At 41.7% G+C, this 19,110-nt stretch overlaps 1 protein-coding gene across 6 annotated transcripts in view; it reads right to left on the minus strand.

Moving 5' to 3' along the window:
- The window catches only part of ZNF236 (zinc finger protein 236), a 77,669-nt gene extending 63,507 nt beyond the window's left edge, over positions 1-14,162 (minus strand). For 3 of the 6 annotated variants that reach the window (XM_048289372.1, XM_048289371.1, XM_048289370.1), the window contains exons 1-3: positions 14,058-14,161; positions 3,447-3,589; positions 1,845-2,009 (exon numbers count right to left, since the gene is read on the minus strand). In XM_048289372.1, coding sequence (XP_048145329.1) covers positions 1,845-2,009; positions 3,447-3,589; positions 14,058-14,118 — 369 coding nt within the window. In that variant the 5' untranslated portion in view covers positions 14,119-14,161. Of the gene's footprint in view, positions 1-1,844; positions 2,010-3,446; positions 3,590-13,665; positions 13,756-14,057 lie in introns of those variants that run through there. The other 3 variants (XM_048289374.1, XM_048289373.1, XM_048289375.1) reach the window with 2 other exon arrangements.
- Positions 14,163-19,110: the final 4,948 nt, after the last annotated feature.

The raw sequence follows: 19,110 nt of genomic DNA on the forward strand, positions 1-19,110 counted from the left end.
AGGTCCTGCGCATAACTACTGTGAAAGTTATACCTGCAGTTTTCTATGAATTGTTACATTCGTCTCTGTTTTATCACAAAACCATTGAGCATTACAAGAAACATATTCATTAGCAACTGAAACATATATGTATTTTTGCATTAAATATGTATTAAAATGTTTGTATTTTTATAAATTTAATTTTCAAGCAGCAGACTGAATTTTAAATTGGAAGGCATCACACAACCTATTCTTCTGACATCTGCACCAAAGCAACAAACTCAGACCTGCTGCAGTGCATGAAAAATCACTAGTGGCAGAAACAGATATCAAGAACCACCCTTGGGTGTCTTTCCTGATGCTTAGTTTCCTTATTCTGATGTTTTTAGCAATTCATAAATCAAGTTTCCTTGATAATACCCATTAAGTCATTTATCATTACAGATATGTTAATATGCAACAAAATTGTACTTAACTTGGCTACCTACTTGACTGTGCACATGACAAAACGTGAACTAAAATATGATTAAAGAAGGAATACAACCTCTACAGATGGCATGCCGGCATCTGTTTTAGGGAAAAGTGCAAACAGGCCTATTATTCCAAACTGACAAGTCAAAACTGCTGTTGATGCCTTAGGTTTTAACTTTCATATTTTTCAAACCCTGTGCTGCCTACTGTGTAACTCTGAAGTTTCTTGTAGCCTGTTAACTTCTGCTCTCTCGTGCTAGGCCTGCTCTCCAAGGACACTCAGACTGTCCTAGGCCCAAAAGTATAAACCAAAAGCCTCTAAAGGGGGGGCAAGCTTGGGGAAATTACATCATTAACTGAAGCTTTAAATGGAGAATTAACCCTGATATGCAAATGAACCAAACTTATAAAAGTGTGAAGAACTCGTGACCTGTTGTCCATCTTGGGGTCCATCTTGGCAGTAGCCTCTGGCTCCCCAGAGTGTAGCTTTGAAGGCCTTTCAAATAAATACCTACCTCATTCCCTTACTCTCGTCTAGTCTCTGCTTTTAGGTGGCCACTTCAGGCATCAGTTTTTTGGTGACCCAGGCGGGACAAGAACTGTATGGTGGCCACTGTAAGCTGTCAGCAATTGGCATGGAGAAACACACCACCGTTACAATTATGATTAGAAGTCTGACAATAAAAGTGCATTTTTGATTCAGCTCCCATTCTCCAACACCAAGTGCAATTTTGAAAAAACCTTAACTGGAGGAAGATGCAATTATGTGATGGAAAACTTGGTATTTCGGGCAGTGCAATCACCTCTGGCAATTGTAGTAATGCAGTCATGACTATAAAGTGTGCAAAACACACCACTATGTATTAACTGTTTGCTAAGAATTTAACCAACACCATCAGAATGGAAAATGAAACTGTGAGAGGGGAAGAAACAAGAAGTACTCTCAAGCAAAACAACCACTCAAAAATGGAGGTGGAAGCTGTAGATAAAGGAACAGTTTAATCTATTTCTATGGATGGTGAAAGTGCCCCACCATGACATCTGCCATCAAACATGATCACACATTATTTATTACGTGTGGGCTTATTAATGTAGATTAAGCCACAGAAACATCTTCAAAATAAAAGTACGTATAAATAACCAATCAGTTAATGTTTATAATATGGTATCTATCAAACATGCACAGATTCTCTTTGTTCATAAAGACACAATGGGAACACTTACTTATATTTAGGATATTAATTTCCGTAACTAATCCCCGCTTAAAATTTTATATTTCTTTGGAACAAAATAATTTATTCAATCCTCCAATTTAAAGCATACAGGTAAGGGATTAAATACAACCACTATGACATGTCTTTTCAAAATTCTGTTATAAGGTTTCATGAAATTACCTCCTCTTTCTCATGTAGCATTATATGTGCTTTCAGACTGGCTACTCGGGAGAATTTCTTGTTGCATACAGGACATGTAGGATCCTCGCCATTGTGAGTACATTTGTGAAGGGTCAAGTTGAATTCAACATTAAATGACATCGGACACTGGTCACACCGGTGAGGCTGTTTGTTAAAATCACAAAAATAAAGACAAAATTCAGTCTTCTCATAAGCTACATATGCCCTGACTGACACATATAACCATACAAATCAAAATGTTAAACATTAAAAAAAAGAGCAATTCAAGTACCTACGTAGGATAATGATGCTTAATAATACCAATATTAATTATTTTATTTTCTTTGCATCTCAATACAAAAAATACAAAAACAGCATTACAAGAGCACAAAGGGAAAGAAAGCAGGGGAACTAAGGAAACCAGAGACTCAAAACCGAGACTATCCGAAAAGAGCGAAGTTAGCAGGAAAGAGGAAAGAGCAAGAGACATAAATACATTTTCCTTCTTTAACTCCGGTCATAATTCACCCAGAGGGTGGTTGGGCACTGGAACAGGTTCCCCAGGGAAGTGGTGACAGCACCAGGCCTGACAGAGTTCAAGGAGCATTTGGACAATGCTCTCAGGCATATGGTATGATCCTGCCCAAGACCAGGACTTGGACTTGGGGATCCTTGAAGGTCCTATCAACTCAGTATATTCTGTGATTCCATGAAATCTCCTTAAGTAAAATAATAATCAAAACAGCAAAACACTTAGTTTATACTAGGACTGACTGCTTTTCACTTGGCATCTGCACAATCAGTTTTAATTCTTTAAGAGCACCTTCACTTTTAGATGTAAAGGCTCTTACACATAAGTTTGCAATAGCATGGGTTTAACTTTATCAACTTTACAACACTGAAACTTGTGTAAGTTGTTCTTTGTATACATGAATTATCTCTAAGTGCTAAGCTTTGTAAAAATTAATCTGTATTTAGGGCTATCTCAAAAAGTAATAAAATTGTTTTCCTATCACATGTAAGTAGTTTTAGCTTTGTGAAATAGAAAGCAAGGGAAATAAATTAAATGCTTCATATTACAGATGCAACTTGTGGTGCAAGCTTCATTTAAAAAGCCAGTCTAGTCTTAATCACATATCTGTATTCTTCTCATTCTTCCCAAATTTGATTTGTAAGTAGCTAAAGTGATGACATTAATCTACTGATTAATACATACATACTAAATTAGTTCACTAGTAGGGTCCTGCTAATAAATATAAGCGTTATTTTCTTTTTACTGCTAATGTGTAGAATCACTTTGCAAACTATTGCAAAAAACTCATACATTTTCTCACCTACCTGAGTATTTTAAAAATCAAAGAAAATGGCTAAAATTAAAAATTACTGATCTGGAAACAATAATCCAATCAAAGGGTATCAAAGGAAGGTCCTATCTCAAAGGAAACATGAGAAAACAAGAGGAATGTCACAAAACTGAGGCCCCCAAGTAATAATTATTAGTTGTGTGACTGAAAAGAAATGGAAAAGACATCTTGTGTTAGCTTCAGTTGATAGTATATGAAAATATCAATATACACTGGTTATATCTACTGCAATTCATACCTTGTCATTTTGCTCATGATCCCTCATATGGCGCTGGAACTGGGTCTCTCTTGGAAAAGACAGCAAACAAACCTCACACTTATGAAAGTTGGGTACTTGGTAGGAAAAATCACCGTTCTCTCTTTTTGGTGTCAGAACAACACCTGTAAAACAAGCAACAAAAGATTTGTATGAAGTCACATTTCATCTACTTATAACTCATTGTAAAAAACCAGAATCATTTGAAGCAGAAACTATTCCAATTCCTCTAAGATTTTTGACTTACCCAACACTGTAACTTCAAGAGATCTTGAAGATCTCAGGTATAAACATTACTGCTTCCATTGACACAGGATCATCCAAATACATCCATATCTCAAGCTGCCAGTCACTAAAGACATAAATAATCACCTCTTCCCCGTAATTTGAAATAAATTCTTTCTGTGCTTCATAAACACCCATCAAGTTCGCGACAAAATGAAATGTTGCAAAAAAAACTAGGTATGAGTAAGATACTGCCAGGGGTTACTTCTAATAGTATTACATCACCTGTTTAATAAAGTTTTTTAAAATTACCTAGTCAGCAGTTCTGACTACACAGATTTTCTTCCCTCCCTCCTTGCTCTCTCTCTTTCCTTAAGAAAAATTTAGACATCTTTTCTTTCTTCTTCTTCTGGCATTATAAAACCTTTATTAAAACCTATTTTAAAACCTTTAGGGTTACAAAACCAACACCAATGTTTCAAACAGTTGAGAGAGATGCAATAAACTGCAAGTCTAAGTGTGTACACATTAATTCAAAGGAAAGAGATGTATTTTTCTTTGAACAGATCCAGTCTAAGCCCATATAGTTTTCTTTAAAACTCCTACAGTCATACAACTTTTGACATACAAGTTGCAAGCTTCTATATCCTTCTGCTCAAATGAGTGAAGTCAATCCTCTAAATACTTTATGATATAAGGAAAATATTAATCTAAGGAACTTAAGCACATTTTACATTTGAGAAGATACTCTATTACTAAGGAAGTAATCTTTATTTAAGAAAAAATTTAAGAAAAGCAACTGGCAGGAGGGGTCAGCTTGTGCTGCAGGTTAGGGTCATGAAAGAGAAAAAAACCTATAGAATTCAAACACTGCCACAACTAAAACTGCATCAACAACAGAACACAAAAAGAAGGGAACACTGATTTTATTATCTATACATGGAAGGCCTGATGTTTAAGTCAGTACTTTTCCCCACATATGTAAGAACTAGGCATAGGAAGTAACAACACCACAAGTAGAAGTTTACAGCATCCTGTTTAAATTTCCTCAGAGGAAACTGAAGATTACAATTCGTACAGTATTTCCACTCTACTGCACCCACTTCAAAGTCCTCTCTCATTCACCACACTATTTACAAGCAGAAAAAGAAATCAGTACCTTATGTCCTGACCATTTTTTTTTCCCTGCTAAGATTCTCATAAACAAACTTTAAAAGCTTGTAGTTGAGGAAGCTGTAGAAAACATTTCAGCACAATGTATTCTGGGCAAGAAATCCCAACTAAAAACAATGCCCTAGGGACTTATACTTCTCCTTTCTGGACTAAGTCACCCAATTAAATTTTGCTTTGCAAAGTTTCATTTTCACGTATTTCTCTGTAACACAATGATGCAAATATTACTAATCTTTATCATGTGTACACTTGCACTTATTGCATCTTTTAATAAACTGTAAATTCACAGTATGCAGACACTATCAATAGCAACCCTGAAATAGTCACATTTCTTCAAAAGCTGAAAACCACAGCTTTAATTACAAGACACAATCCTTTAAGCATCCTTGTGATAAATATGCCTGAGCAGAATAAAGGACACAAGATCAGTTTCTGTAAATAATGGCAACACAAGAGAAGTGAAAGAAAAATCTACTCCTATACTTGGGCTATATGAAAATGTAATGCACAAGGCTTTCCTTTCCCCTGGAAAAAGGAGTAATTGTTCAACCCCATGAAGGCCTGACCTCTACTTTAAATTGACAACTGAAAAATGATCCAATCCATGACTTTAGAAAGACCTTCAAACCTTCTCCTTGAGCCAAAGAGATTATCTTTAAACATTCACTATTGAGATCAAAGGCACAGGACAATATGCAAATATAATGCCTAAGCAACTGAAGTAGCAAAAATGTAGCACTGACATCATCTAAGGTGCTAACTTCCCTATACTTTGAAACAAAAACCCAACACGCTCACTAGTTTCTGAATAATACTACCAAGTGGCATTGGTCTTGGGTTCATAATATTTCTATGTATCTTTTTTATTAAAATGTGTATCATATCTGTATTGACTGTAATACTGATTCATCTACAGGCTGCAAATGTTCTTCTTCAATTCAAAACGGAGTTTAACTATAGAATGAAAAATTAAGTATCTTGTAGTATTTCAACAGAATTTGATGACTATAATTCTATGAAATCAGACCACCTGATGCAGTACCTGAAAGTACTTTAGCTTTTCTGTAAAAAGACAGAATTGATCACCACTAAACTAAACAGAAAGATGAAACAAGTGCATAATCCTAAAATGTTTCACGGAAAAGAACAGAAAAACAGCCTGAACTTCGAAAAATGAGGAGTTGAACATATCACATCCCATGCCAAATCATCAGGAAGTTCTCAAGACTAGTTCATGGATGATCATAAACCCTCCAAGCTGCTCTGCCTTCTCAAAGGCACTCAGATCCCATGGAAGAAGAAAACAGAAGGCACCTATATAGAAAATGGACTGCTTACATCTGTAACATTTTAAGCATTACACTTTCGAAGAAAATCTTTGTAACTCTTTCCAAAGCCAAATCTTACAGGGTTTTTTGGTCCTATCTTTCGTATTGGTAAAAAGCAAAGGGCTTTGGGGAATCAGGACTGGACCCTAGAATCACCAACTGCACTGTAAAGTCCAGCTTCTCTTGGCAGGTGACTCTCAGTGCAGAAATCCTTAAGGACAAGGCACAGCAGATCAGCTTAGGTTAGATTCCAGAAGTCTTCAAAGGCTTAGCTATCGGGAAATCAGCCTGAAGTCTGTTCTAGATAGTTACAGCCAGTATGTCCACAGAAACAGTCTAGTTTGGATATGAAAGAGTTCTGAAAGTTCAATTGCTTCACTTTTATTCAAAGGTCAGGATTGCTATCTAATACGGGTTTAAATTAAAATACAAACTTACAAACTCATTTTTTATTCATTAACACTTCATCTGAAGTAGCCTATGGGAGGGATGAGACTAAAATCCTTTTTTCATTTGTATTGTCACTAAAACAGTCTGATCCTCTATCACCTACCAAATACTAGGTATTTCAGAGAGCTGCACAACTCCCTTTTATTAAAGATGTAGGAAGGGACTTTATATCTTACTCTTCTACTAACAAGGAGAGCATTCAGAAGAATATTCCTCCTGAAATCAAACAATTGAGTAACAGCAAGGTTTAAACTGTTACACTGTGTCTAGAATTAGGAGGACAGTAAAAACAGGAAAGACACTGTCAATTAAAGAAGTAACAAGCAAGTGAGGCATATTTTGACTTTTCAGGCAGATGTCACATGACTCAGGTCTGTTTTCATTTCAATCATAAAAAAAATGTTAAAAAATGAAATAACCATTTGACAAAATTTGTTTGTAAGAAGAATGAGTATCCCAATGAAAACTTTATTTACGGTGATACCTATTTCATAACAAGTCAAAGTAATAACCTACACTACCGTATTTCAGATAAATACACAATAAAATAATCTTTCCCTATATCAGAGGAAAAAGAAGTTTTTGACACATCAGCCTGGATCATCAAACAAGCCAAACACTGCAAAATACTGACTCTATCTTAAAGACCCATACTGTTGAATACCAGAAAAACACACAGACAAAAGCAAGTTCAAGAAGTTGGCAGTGGGGTATGAACCCTGTACTTTTAAATGCACTGAGAAATTTGTCAATTAAAAAAAATGCAACAATTCTAAACACTCCCTGGGTACCTAAGTGAAAAAAATCAAAATACTGACATAACTGACACAGCATTTGATGGACACAATTCATCATTTATCATACTAGCAAGCGTATCATAAATAGCCAATATGATGCTTATGCTCTCAGAAAAATATACGTATTAAATACGCACAAATTAAGCAATTTATTTATTGTCAGGTATACTCTGGCAGATGAAAACACAAGTCTGCTGTTTGTTAATGAATTAATGCCATCCAGAATGCCATTCGAGCCAAAACCACAGAATTAAAACTTGGAGGTTTTAGTTCAAGAAGACATTAACTGATTAAGTACATAATGTCAACACAATCACATGAAAAAACTGGCATGCTCTTACTGGTATCTGTAAACAAACACAGAGAGAGAAAACACAAAAAGAATATCAGAGTAACAAACCTCCTGAAAAGTAAGTGATTCTTTCAGGTCTGCACACTACAACAAATGATAAACCTTGCTGAACAGAAGGAAAGCTACAAACATTTGCATTTTTTAGTATTAACTACACAGAAACAGTGCAGAAGCTACTGTCACTTTCTATTTTTTTTTCAATTTGCATGTTAGTCTAGCTGCAACATAAATCAACCTTATTCCTTCACAGCTTGGGAGAGACAGTCAAGTATCAATACAATTAACCTAAACAGGGAGCACTTAGCTCATTATGCACCATCAAACACATTTTTGTCAACACGCACTGTCAAACATATTTTTGTCTATATTCTTAGTTTGTCTAAAGTGCCCAAAACCAGCAGAATCAGATTTGTAAAGTACCTATCAATGATAATAAACTTCCAGTTTAAAGATGGTCTTACTTGAATACTCTTAATGTTACAACCTGTAATTTCTTTCCTGAATTTATTGTCCCTCACAGAGCAGCAGCAATCACTTTGGGTGAACTCAGCTGTGATACAGCCTTCACCAACACTTGACCTCAGGAGTTGAGTCAGCAAGCAGGTGCTCTCTGCTAGAAGCCACTGATGATAACTCAATGTGGAAGGAGGAAGACAGAATTAGAGCACTCCCAGCCATTCTCTCCTTATGTAAGCAGCACTGTGCCTCATGGCAGCCCACAGCCCTCTCTGCAAGGCGCAGATGGACTCATTCAGCTGTGAATGCAGCACAGCCTTATTAGATCTCTAATAACCTCCTCGAATCCGACTGAGAGGACACTGAAAATAAAACACTCAAGCTTGTGAAATTCATGGATGAAAACTTGTCACTGAATTTAAATGGCAGCTGGCAAGCCTAGGGACAAAAGGGTCTGACCCCATCAAAACCTATTTACTAATTTGTGAATGGAAAGAAAGTGGTAGGACAACAGAACAGGGATGGCAATATTGACATTTCCTCATACTACACTTGAACTCATAGAACACAAATGATCATGAATCATTAGAACATTTTGCTTAGTTCTGCAATCATAAAACAGGTTATTTTAAATCTAGCTCAGCACTCCTAAACAAAAGCAGCAGGCATTCCCCCTGACTTCTAATGGGAAAAGCAGGGGAGAGACTCAACTCTCAGTCCACATATTGAGCCAAAATCCAGAAACCAATCAAGATTTGCTCCTGTAAGACAAGGTACTTTTATTATGCTTTGATCAACACTTAATCCGGAGTGCCAAGTAGTATTAGTCCACACACTTTGTTTCCAGGAACACACTGCTGGGATGGACATCCAGGGGCCAGTCACTCAGCATGTGCCAATACAAAGCAGTTGCACTCCTTTCAGGAGCAAAGATGAGTCCAGACAGAGCACAGCCACACCGCTGCTGCAGAGAAGCCAGACAGGACACAGAATTAACAGCTCCATCATAGCCAGTTAGAGGCTAAGTAGGTTGCACTGGGTCTGGCTGGGATAGAGTTAACTTCCTTCCTATCAGCCCATATGGTGCTGTGTTTCAAATTTGTGACTAAAACAATGCTGCTAACATCACTGCTTAAGCTATTGCTGAACAGTGCTGCATAGCATGAAGGACTTCTCTGTTTCTCACTTTGCCCCCACAGTGGGTAGGCTGAGGGTGGGAGAAAAGTTGAAGCTAACACAAAGGGATATTCCAGGCCATAAACCATCGTGCTCAGCAATATAAACCTGGGGGTAGTTCTTCCAAGGTAGTGCTCTTTGCTCAGAGAGAGCACCAGACTGCACCTCTGTGAGAGATGGCAAACATTTACCTTTGCATCACTTGGTTGGACTTTTTTGTTGGTTGGCAATTTGGTTGGTTTGGGGTTTGTTTTTTTTGTTTTGTTTGGGGTTTACCTTTTATTTTTTTACTTTTTCCCTTTATTTCTTAAACTGCCTTCATCTTAATCTACAAGCTTTTTCTTGCTCTTGCTATTCCCATTCTTTCTCTCACTCTACTTTTCTTTCAGGAGAAAGTGAGTGAGTGGTTGGAGGGTGCATAATTGCTGGCTGAGGTAAACCCACCACACAGACACACCATTCACATCATTCTAACCTACACAGACACCTGAAAATTGGCATTTCCTCAAGTAACTTCAATAGCTTCATTTGACATTCAGGCAAATATGGCTACATTTATTAGTAAATACTCCAGGAGCTACACTTTTTTTGACAGCTGCATATGAACACACCAAGCTACCATTTTTCAGCTGTTTGTTTTCACGTGATTTGGATTTCTCATGGTTGAAACCACGACCTTTACCTGTGTCCAGTCACTACACTGTTAACAGAAACTTCTGAATGAACTGAATTATTTACTACATGGTCTTCCCTCTTCCAAAGAATGAACATAATCCAACTGCAGCAATAAAACTCAAAAGAGGGACATGAAAGATTTCAAATAGAAATTTTAATTATATTTAGAAGCACTTAATGTGTAGGAAAAAATGAGGTATGAAGACATGAGCACACATGCAACAGGAAATAAAATTTCTGCAGCTGGCTGAAAGCTATGGACATGGGACAGAACAAGGGCTGAAGCTATCACACAGACAGAACATAGATTACTTGGGAAAAGACAGGGACATTATTTCAAGTATAGTGAGGAACTAATGTGGAATTAAAGCAGGCCAGTGTAGTCTGAGTTTATCATCTTTATCACCCAACACGCCCCTCGTACATAAATGTGGATTGTTTTACTGCGGAACAGTGAGGTGACCAAATAACAGTATCACCATAAAGCCTAAATATTAACTTTTCTAAGGCAAAAGTTTGAGCAGTTGTTCCTCCCGTACGTTTTCAAAAGGAATTACCTATACCTGTTTAAGAGATTTAGGGCACACCACACAAGCAGTACCACAACCTCTTCATTCTTGCCTGCACAACATCACTCACCTACTCTTCTCTTGTCAGTCAGAGGTCACCACATAAAACCTTAATGCACAACTACTAAAATAATCTACAAAAAAAAATTTGGTAAGACTTAACTGGTGAGTTCAAATTTTATTTTTCTTCAGTTATATAAAATTGGAATGTAAAGCCTCTAAATTGACTTTTCCCTAAATCAGTGTACCCACATCCTAAGTGCTGCTAGATGACTGACAGGCAGCAGACAAAATACAGCCAGGTCTGCAGAGGCAGACTTAAAACTATGTCATCTCTGTGTTTCTTAGCTTTGTCCATTTAATATCTATCACTCTTCATATGTGAATCCTGTTACAATTCAGGCCCTCTGAAGACATGAAATACTCAAGTTTTAACTGCACTCATAGAAGAATTCAGTTCAAACATGTTTAAAAGTAGCCCTTGGGTTTAATAAAGGACATACACTCTTGGCTTAAAAACTGCTCCAGTACACCCTGAAATATTTATTTTGCTGTTCAAAGCATTCCTTTTGAAAATGATCAGATAGCAAAAGTCAAAACCACTCATTTCATGTTGCTGCTATTCAGTGACAAACATCACAGGTAAAAAGAGAAAGGGCCTCTCTGTGGAAGGAGACTCCACAACTCCCTTGTGTAACCAATACCTGTGCTCAGTCACCCTCACAGTAATGAAGGGTTTCCTTATGCTCAGACAGAACCTACCATGTTTCAGTTTGTACCCAGAGAGGTCAATTTGAGCAGTTCAACTGAGTTTCAAGACAAACAAAAAGTTGCAAGATAGTTTCGGGAAAACACTACAATGCCAAAAGAGAAAAAGGATTTTTTTAAAATACCAGCTATTAAGGTCAAGATATTATTTTGACTATTGCTGCCTAGTGTTCATTTTTTTATCCAACATATTTCATTTTCCTAGAGCAAAGAACTTGTTCTAGTCTTTGACATGCATGGTGGTTAAAGAAGTCAAAGGAAGCTACATAAAACATTATTGATTCACCTTTATTTTCTCCCAGAGCTGTATTACCCTAAATATACAGACTGTACAACTACAGAGAGCAACACTTCCATGAAAGATATCAACATAGCACGACTGTGCTATGGAATTCCAAGGACCACACTTAAAAAAACCCACTTAAACTCATGCAATTTCCTAAGTAAAAGATACGAAATTTATTTTTGTAAACACCTGTTTTCTAAATAAAATTCCTCCTGGTAAAAGTGAAATCTATGAAATGCACAACCAGTTTTCAAAGTCTGTATCTGAACAGGACAAACAGCCAAATGTCCTGAACACATAAATTTCCCAGATTCAAGATGTCCTGTTCAGCCAGAGCTTCCTCATTCATGACCTTTTTTTGTCACAGAGAAGTGCAGAAAAAAACACTATGCTTGCCAACACTGACTTTGCTGCTTTCCCAAACTGCTGAAATCTCAAGGATCAAAAACACCAGCATCCACAAAACCTGCCTGTTTAGGCAGGTTTTCTTACAGTTCTCTCTGAATCCCTGTAATAGCCCTAGACTCTGCAATTCTCAACAGCTGTCTGCATTCAAACCACCTCTATGAAACAGTATCATTAATAAATTGGCAAATTTCTTTTAAAAGAAATAAATATGTGAAAAATAGAGGCTGTGACGAAACTCACAGTAAGTCTTGTCAGCCATACAGTTCTCTTACTATAGAAATAGTCTAAGATCAAGGTCCAACTATAAGCAAAATGAATACAGCTACTAGGCTGTATTTTTCTGGACAGCTTGTCTCAATTCCCATCCTTTTCTCATTTGGACATCGCAGTATTACTACAGGAGTTCACACACGTATGACACATGCATACCCTTCCAAAAACTACTGGAGAACTAAGTAGATCTTTAAGTAGATTTTTAGTTTCAATAATAAAAAAAAAACCCCCAAACCCTCAACATCCAAAGCTGGCAACAGCAAATGTTCTTTGGGACCTTCTTTATATCCTTATTACCTAGTGATCAAAAGCTGAGATCAATGGCCACAACAGAATTAACAACAAAAAAAAACCCCAACCACTGCTGGTAGGAACGTGTGGCCCATCTGGCTTTCCATACTGTAGAAAACATCTTGCCCAACTTCCCAGCTCTCACATAACAATACAGCTTTTTCTCTGCCTGTCAGCACATTTCAATTCTACAGAAAAGTATTCCACAGTAGGCTCACCTACACATTCCCCTTACAGAGCCAGAGCTCATGTGCAAGCATTGAGAAAACTAAAAATTCTAAATATATACAGAAAATATTAATTGGCTGACTTTTCATGACTGAAATAGGCATGGTATTCAAATACTTTATGAAATCTCTCTCCACTCTATCTCTTAAAAAACACATATTTAAAATAAACACCTACTGCTACATGCTTGTGCTGAAGAAGTCACTTATGAGGGCTTCAGGCCTACCTGAACAACAGTATTTTTTTGTCTGTGGGCCTTCCGATATTGCTCACAGAACCACAGTAACATCAGCAGGAATGAACTACACAACAGAGCCATAAAACTCACCAGCTACCAACTGCTGTCAAAAAAAAAAAAAAAGAACCAAACAAAAAACAAAAAAATACACGCCAGCCCATCAAACTAGTCCTGTCCTGAAGTACTCTCAAGGTATCAACGGCAGTAAAATATAATCAAAAGTTTTAAAATCAATGCGTGAGACTAGTACATGTTGGGAGAGAAAACCAGTTTTGTTTGGGGTTTTTTTATACATATATTCACAAAGAAAACTACTGCAAAGGTGTTTTTAAAGGAAAACAACAATAAACTTAAAAATAACGTCCTCCTTGCAAATCAGAGAGATGGACGAGTTGAACCTCATTTTCCATTTGTCTATCATCCTTTTTTCGAAGCTCTCGTTAATTTGGCCGGGGGAAGGAGGGGAGGGAGAGGAGCAGCGGAAGGAGCCAGAGTCGTCCCGTCCTACCCGCCGCAAGCTGGCCCGGACAATTCCTCCGGCCCTCCCCGCCAGCCCGGCGCCGGGACCCGCACCGCGGCAGGAGGAGGACGAGGAGGACGGCCAGGCCCGACTCCTCCACCGGCCATTACAGCCATGGCCGCCGCTCCCCCAGCGGGAGACTGCGGGGAGGCGGCGAGGCCGCGCCGGCCCGCTCCGCCGCTGCCCGCCCGGTATCATTCCGCAGGGCCGGGGCCGGCTCCCTCCGCTCTCCTCTCCTCCCCTCCGCCTTCTCGCCTGTACCCTCGCACAATAGACCCGGCCTTCCTCCCCCATATCCGGGGACTATATGCGGAGCCCGCGGAGGCTTCTCACCTCCCACCCCCGGGCGCGGATCGCGCTCGCCCGGCCGCACTCGTTACCTGCCTCGGCGCCGGCCTCGCCACTCTCCCCGCCGGGCTCAGGGGGCCGCTCCCTCGGCATGGCCGCCCCCAACCCGTGCCTCCTGCCCCCCCCCCGCCCCCCCGGCGCACGCACACACCACACACACACTCTTGGCAACGGCGGAGGGGGGGACAGCGGGGCGGGGACGAGCGGGCGGGCCCGGCCCTACACACGGGCTGCGGGGGGCGGGCGCCGGCGCTCCCGGGGGGAGCGAGCAGGGGGGCGAGCGGGGCAGCGGCGAACTCACGACAGGGCCGGGCGGGCGGGGGGCGCACGGCGGGTGAGGGGCGGCGGCGGCCCCCGGTGCGCATGCGCCGGCTTCTGCCCGGGGTGGGGGAGGTCGGTACATCCGGGTGCGGCAGCGGGCGGGGCCGGGAGGCCTCCTTGGTGGAGCGGGCCCAGGAACGCGGGTCGGCCTGGTCGGGCTTTGGCGCAGTTGATCTGCCTGCCTATGGCTCCCATCTGGACGCGTTCCTCTGTCCCTTGCTGTAGCTGATACTGCCTTGGCAGAGTGGTTGGACTGGATGATTTCCAGAGGTCCCTTCCAACCCTCACAATTCCGTGATTCTCTGAGGGTGGGAGTCTCAGAGCCTGAAAGCAGGACTCGGCCAGAACCGCGTGGTTTATGGTCTGAAACTGTGTCGGGGAAGATTAGGTTGGATATTAGGTACTAGGGAAAGGGTTCTCCACCTAGAGGGTATTGGGGCACTGGAACAGGCTCCCCAGGGAAGTGGTCGCAGCACCAAGCCTGACAGAGTTCAACAAGTGTTTAAACAATGCTCTCAGGCACATGGTTTGATCTTAGGGCTGTCCTGAGCAGGGCCAGGAGTTGGACTCTGATCCTTGTGGGTTCTTCCAGCTGTGGATATTCTGTGATTCTGTTCCCTGTGGGTGACTGTTCCCTGCCTTTCCCTCCCACGCCCTCCATAAGTTCTACTTTAAGGCTGAGGGGCACACAACATGAGCACAGGTGTTATAAACAAAGTATGTAATTCGTGCTACTATGTATAAAACTGAAATGTAATTAGACCATGCAGAGACAGAGTTTCAAAATTGTTGGGGTCCCCCCCCCCCCCCCCCCCCCGCCCGCCGTGTAGCCCTGGGAGAGGGGCCCTGAGGGCACAGACACGGGGTTTCCCTGCCCCTGCTCAGCCTCGTTCCCATGGGTTGGTTTGTGTTCCCTGCGCGGGCAGAAGGACCCTTGGGCCCGTGACTGGGACAGTTCCTGGGCAGAGCCCCGGCCATGCGGCTGGAGAAATAAACATCTCTGAAACATCTACCAAGAATCCATCTGACCATATATATTTCTTTTCCACGGGACTCCTGGTTTGATATATGCGTGTTACAGTATCCCCTCTGTAACACAAATGGTGGGGAATTGAGAGCAGAACGATCCCCGATCCCTAAGCGACTGATTTGTGTGAGTAAACCCTGGAAACTTTGGATTCCTCTTCTTGATTTTGTTTTGCTATTCCATATCTAAACTATGGAGGAAATGTGGGAAGACTCTTGGCTCTCAGAGCCGCATATGGACATTTATCTTAAACTTAAAATGATTCTTGAACAACGATTTGTAAATTTTAGCTTGATTCAAGCTCAAAAAGAACTGAAACACTTCCTGGCATGGTTGTTTAAGAACTTTTTCTATGTTTCTTGGGTTTTAATTCTTACCAAGGAGTTTTGGAACACCGCTTGGACACAGTTAATTTTTGAGTCAAAATATATGCCGATGGAAGAATATTTTCGTGAATATTATTTAATTACCGAGACTGTTGAGCAATGTCAGCTGTGTCTTGGCGAAGGGAAGCGTGGCGCAGGGACCGTGCGGCCCAGGCCACGTGCACCGAGTGCTCTGTGAGCAGCAGCGAGGCAGTTCCCGCGCGCGGGCGGAGCCACACGAGCCGCAGTGTCGGCAGCAGAGCGAGGCGCGGCGGGACCCGGCGGTGCCTGCCCGGCCGTGCACAGCGCGTGGTGGAGCGAGCCCCGTGAACGCCCGACCGAGAGGGGCAGCGTGTAGGCGGCGGCTGGCGGCGGTGGAGCGGAGCCGCGCCCAGCCGAGACGCGCGCTGGAGCAGGGCACGGGGGGGCCGCCGCTCGTTGGCCCGGCTGAGACGTGGGTGCAGCGCCTGGCAGCGGCAGCGAAGCTGTGACCAGAGGAGGCGACGCACGGAGAACTGAGCGGCGCGGCCCGGCCCGGCCCGCGCAGCCCCGAACGCAACCCCGGGAAGAGCGCGCAGGCACCAGCAGCCCCGACAATTCCAACACGGGAGCGACCGAAAGAGAGAGCAAAGACGCAGCGAGACAGAAAACAGCAGCCACTCGGAAAAAGGAAAAGATCATAGTAACTAAGACCTTAGGGATAGTAAAATGGTATAATGTTAAGCAAAATTATGGTTTTATAACAAGGTGTGAAAACCAGCAAGACGTATTCGTGCATAGAACTGCTATTAAAAAAAAATAACCCTGAAAAATGCATCCCAAGCTTGGGAGATGGAGAGGTGGTGGAATTTAATATTGTACTAGGGAGAAAAGGGTTACAAGCATCGCAGGTCACTGGGCCTGATGGTGTTCCTGTAAAAGGCAGTATATATGCTAAAAATCGTAGTCATGTTAGACAATATCTCCATTGTAAGCCCCCCCTACAGTCTCCCTTTCCTAATCCCACCTTTCCCTTTTACCCTATGTCTTATTAACCCCAGTGTATTCCCAATCAGCTTTTTCATCCATGGTTTCCCTCACAAAACCATACCGTTGCCAATTGTTTCCCCAAAAATCCCTTTCCAATGCCAAGTGGGGATGAAAAGGGGGAGGGAAGAAATTAAACCCTCTCCTGCCTCAGTTTCCCCACAAAGCACGCTCAGAGAGTTCTGTCTCCCTTCTGTCAGCCCTAAGATGTTCCACAGAATCTGTTTGGACATTTAAAGACTCAGGAGGGTGGCTTGTTTTGTTTTGAAACTGTTCTTGTTATGTTTATCCAGTTGTTTTCATTCTCCTTTTATTAAAATAAAACGGGTGAGGTGTTGGGGTCCCTCCCCTGCCATGGAGCCCTGGGAGAGGGGCCCTGAGGGCACAGACACGGGGTTTCCCTGCCCCTGCTCAGCCTCGTTCCCATTGGTTGGTTTGTGTTCCCTGCGCGGGCAGAAGGACCCTTGGGCCCGTGACTGGAACAGTTCCTGGGCAGAGCCCCGGCCATGCGGCTGGGGAAATAAACATCTCTCTGAAACATCTACCAAGAATCCGTCTGTCCATATATATTTCTTTTCCATGGGACTCCTGGTTTGATATGTGCGTGTTACAGTATCCCCTCTGTAACACAAAATCCTTCCACCAGCCTGGCTGAGAGAAAAATTTCACAACACTAAAAGAAGTTCTCTCACAGATGTAATCAATAAGTGAGGATTCCACCCAGGTGGGGTTGGATCTTATCACCGGGACGTTGACACCATGACGACTTGATCACCACCTTCTGATATCTACATCTCATCTGATAAGGAATCAGACATTCCAAGAACTAAAAATAACTGCTCCAGGAACCAGAGATGGCCCATTCATCATCTAGGATGGACAATTCATCAGACCCAGGAAAGGCTTTGTGCAGCCCAACTTCGGGACAAGAAAACTTCATGAATATGCTAAAATTACGAGAAGAATAGAATTAATTCGGACTCTGCCCAAAAACTGTATAAGAACGAACCAGCCGAAGCAGCATTCGTGAACTTGGGAGGTCTGATGCGATAGAGGTCAGACCTATGCGTGTTCACCCAGCTCCGATCCCGGGCTCGGAGCTGCTTTTCTCGATCGTGGCTTTCTATGTGACCGATCTTTCGGCCGCGGAATAAAATCTATTTCTTTATAAATTTAATTTGGCTGAATTTCTTTACCTCACAGGGACTCACCTGGTGCCCAGGAAGGCGATGGCTTCCAGCCTGCACAGCTGCCAGGGCAGGCGGGGTTTGCTGCTGAAGCCGACTGAACTTGACGGAGTTGTTTGGCCTGGCTGTGCCCTGCCCAAGCTTTGCTACCTGAAGCGAATGCTGCCTAAGGAGATCTTAGAATCACAGGGCAGTTTGGGTTGGAAGGGACCTTAAAGATGATCTCGTTACAATGCCCCTGCCCATGGCAAGCGACACCTTTCATTAGACCAGGCTGTTAAAGCCCCATCCAACCTGGCCTTGAACGCTTCCAGGAATGAGGCATTCACAGCTTCTCTGGGCAGCCTGTGCCAGTGTCTTACCAACCTCACAGTAAAGAATTCCTTTCTAGTATCTAATGCACCCTTCCATTTAAAGTCATTCCCATTTGCCCTATCACTCCTTGTGAGTGAGCCTTGTCAGAAGTCCCTCTCCAGATCTTGATGTGAGTTGTCATAAAAGATCATTGGGTCATTCAATAGCAATTTTTTGGTATTGTAAGCCATAGTGTTTGATTTTGTTCCCTGTAACTTGTGTGCAATAGAACTGCGCTCCGGAAAGATACCAATAAAGTTGCATATGCTTTTCTTGACAGCACGTTCAGCACTTCATGAAAGCACATTGCTTTCAAAGACACTGCTGTATGTCATCATTTAATACATAGGGCTTCCGCCTCTAAAATTAGGTGTTTATTACACCTCTTTCTTGCTAAATATAACTTAATAGAACATATTTACTTTCGATGTATGACTTGATTACTCTTCTACCATTATCTCAGTAGTTTCATCTATTTAAAATTCTACAGCTTTCTCATTAATTATAGGGTTTTTCTGCAACTTTTAGTTTTTAAATGCCTTTTTTAAAGGAGTATATTTCTGTATAGAGGGAACTAGTATGAGAATACTGCCTGCAGTGATCAAACTACCTTTTTTTTTTTAGCTACTCAAGTCTTACAGCCAAAAATGGATCCAAAGCCCATTGCCACTGAACTGGGTTGCTGCTGTTTATTTGCTAAACTGTTAAAATGCTCAAGTTCTCCTCATTGCCTTCCAGGACGTCCCTTTTTCCTCCCCCCATCCCGTATGCCAGCATGTAGCCAGTTTCTTTATTACCAAATACA

Source organism: Corvus hawaiiensis, chromosome 30, assembly GCF_020740725.1.
Source record: "Corvus hawaiiensis isolate bCorHaw1 chromosome 30, bCorHaw1.pri.cur, whole genome shotgun sequence".
NCBI lineage: Eukaryota > Metazoa > Chordata > Aves > Passeriformes > Corvidae > Corvus > Corvus hawaiiensis.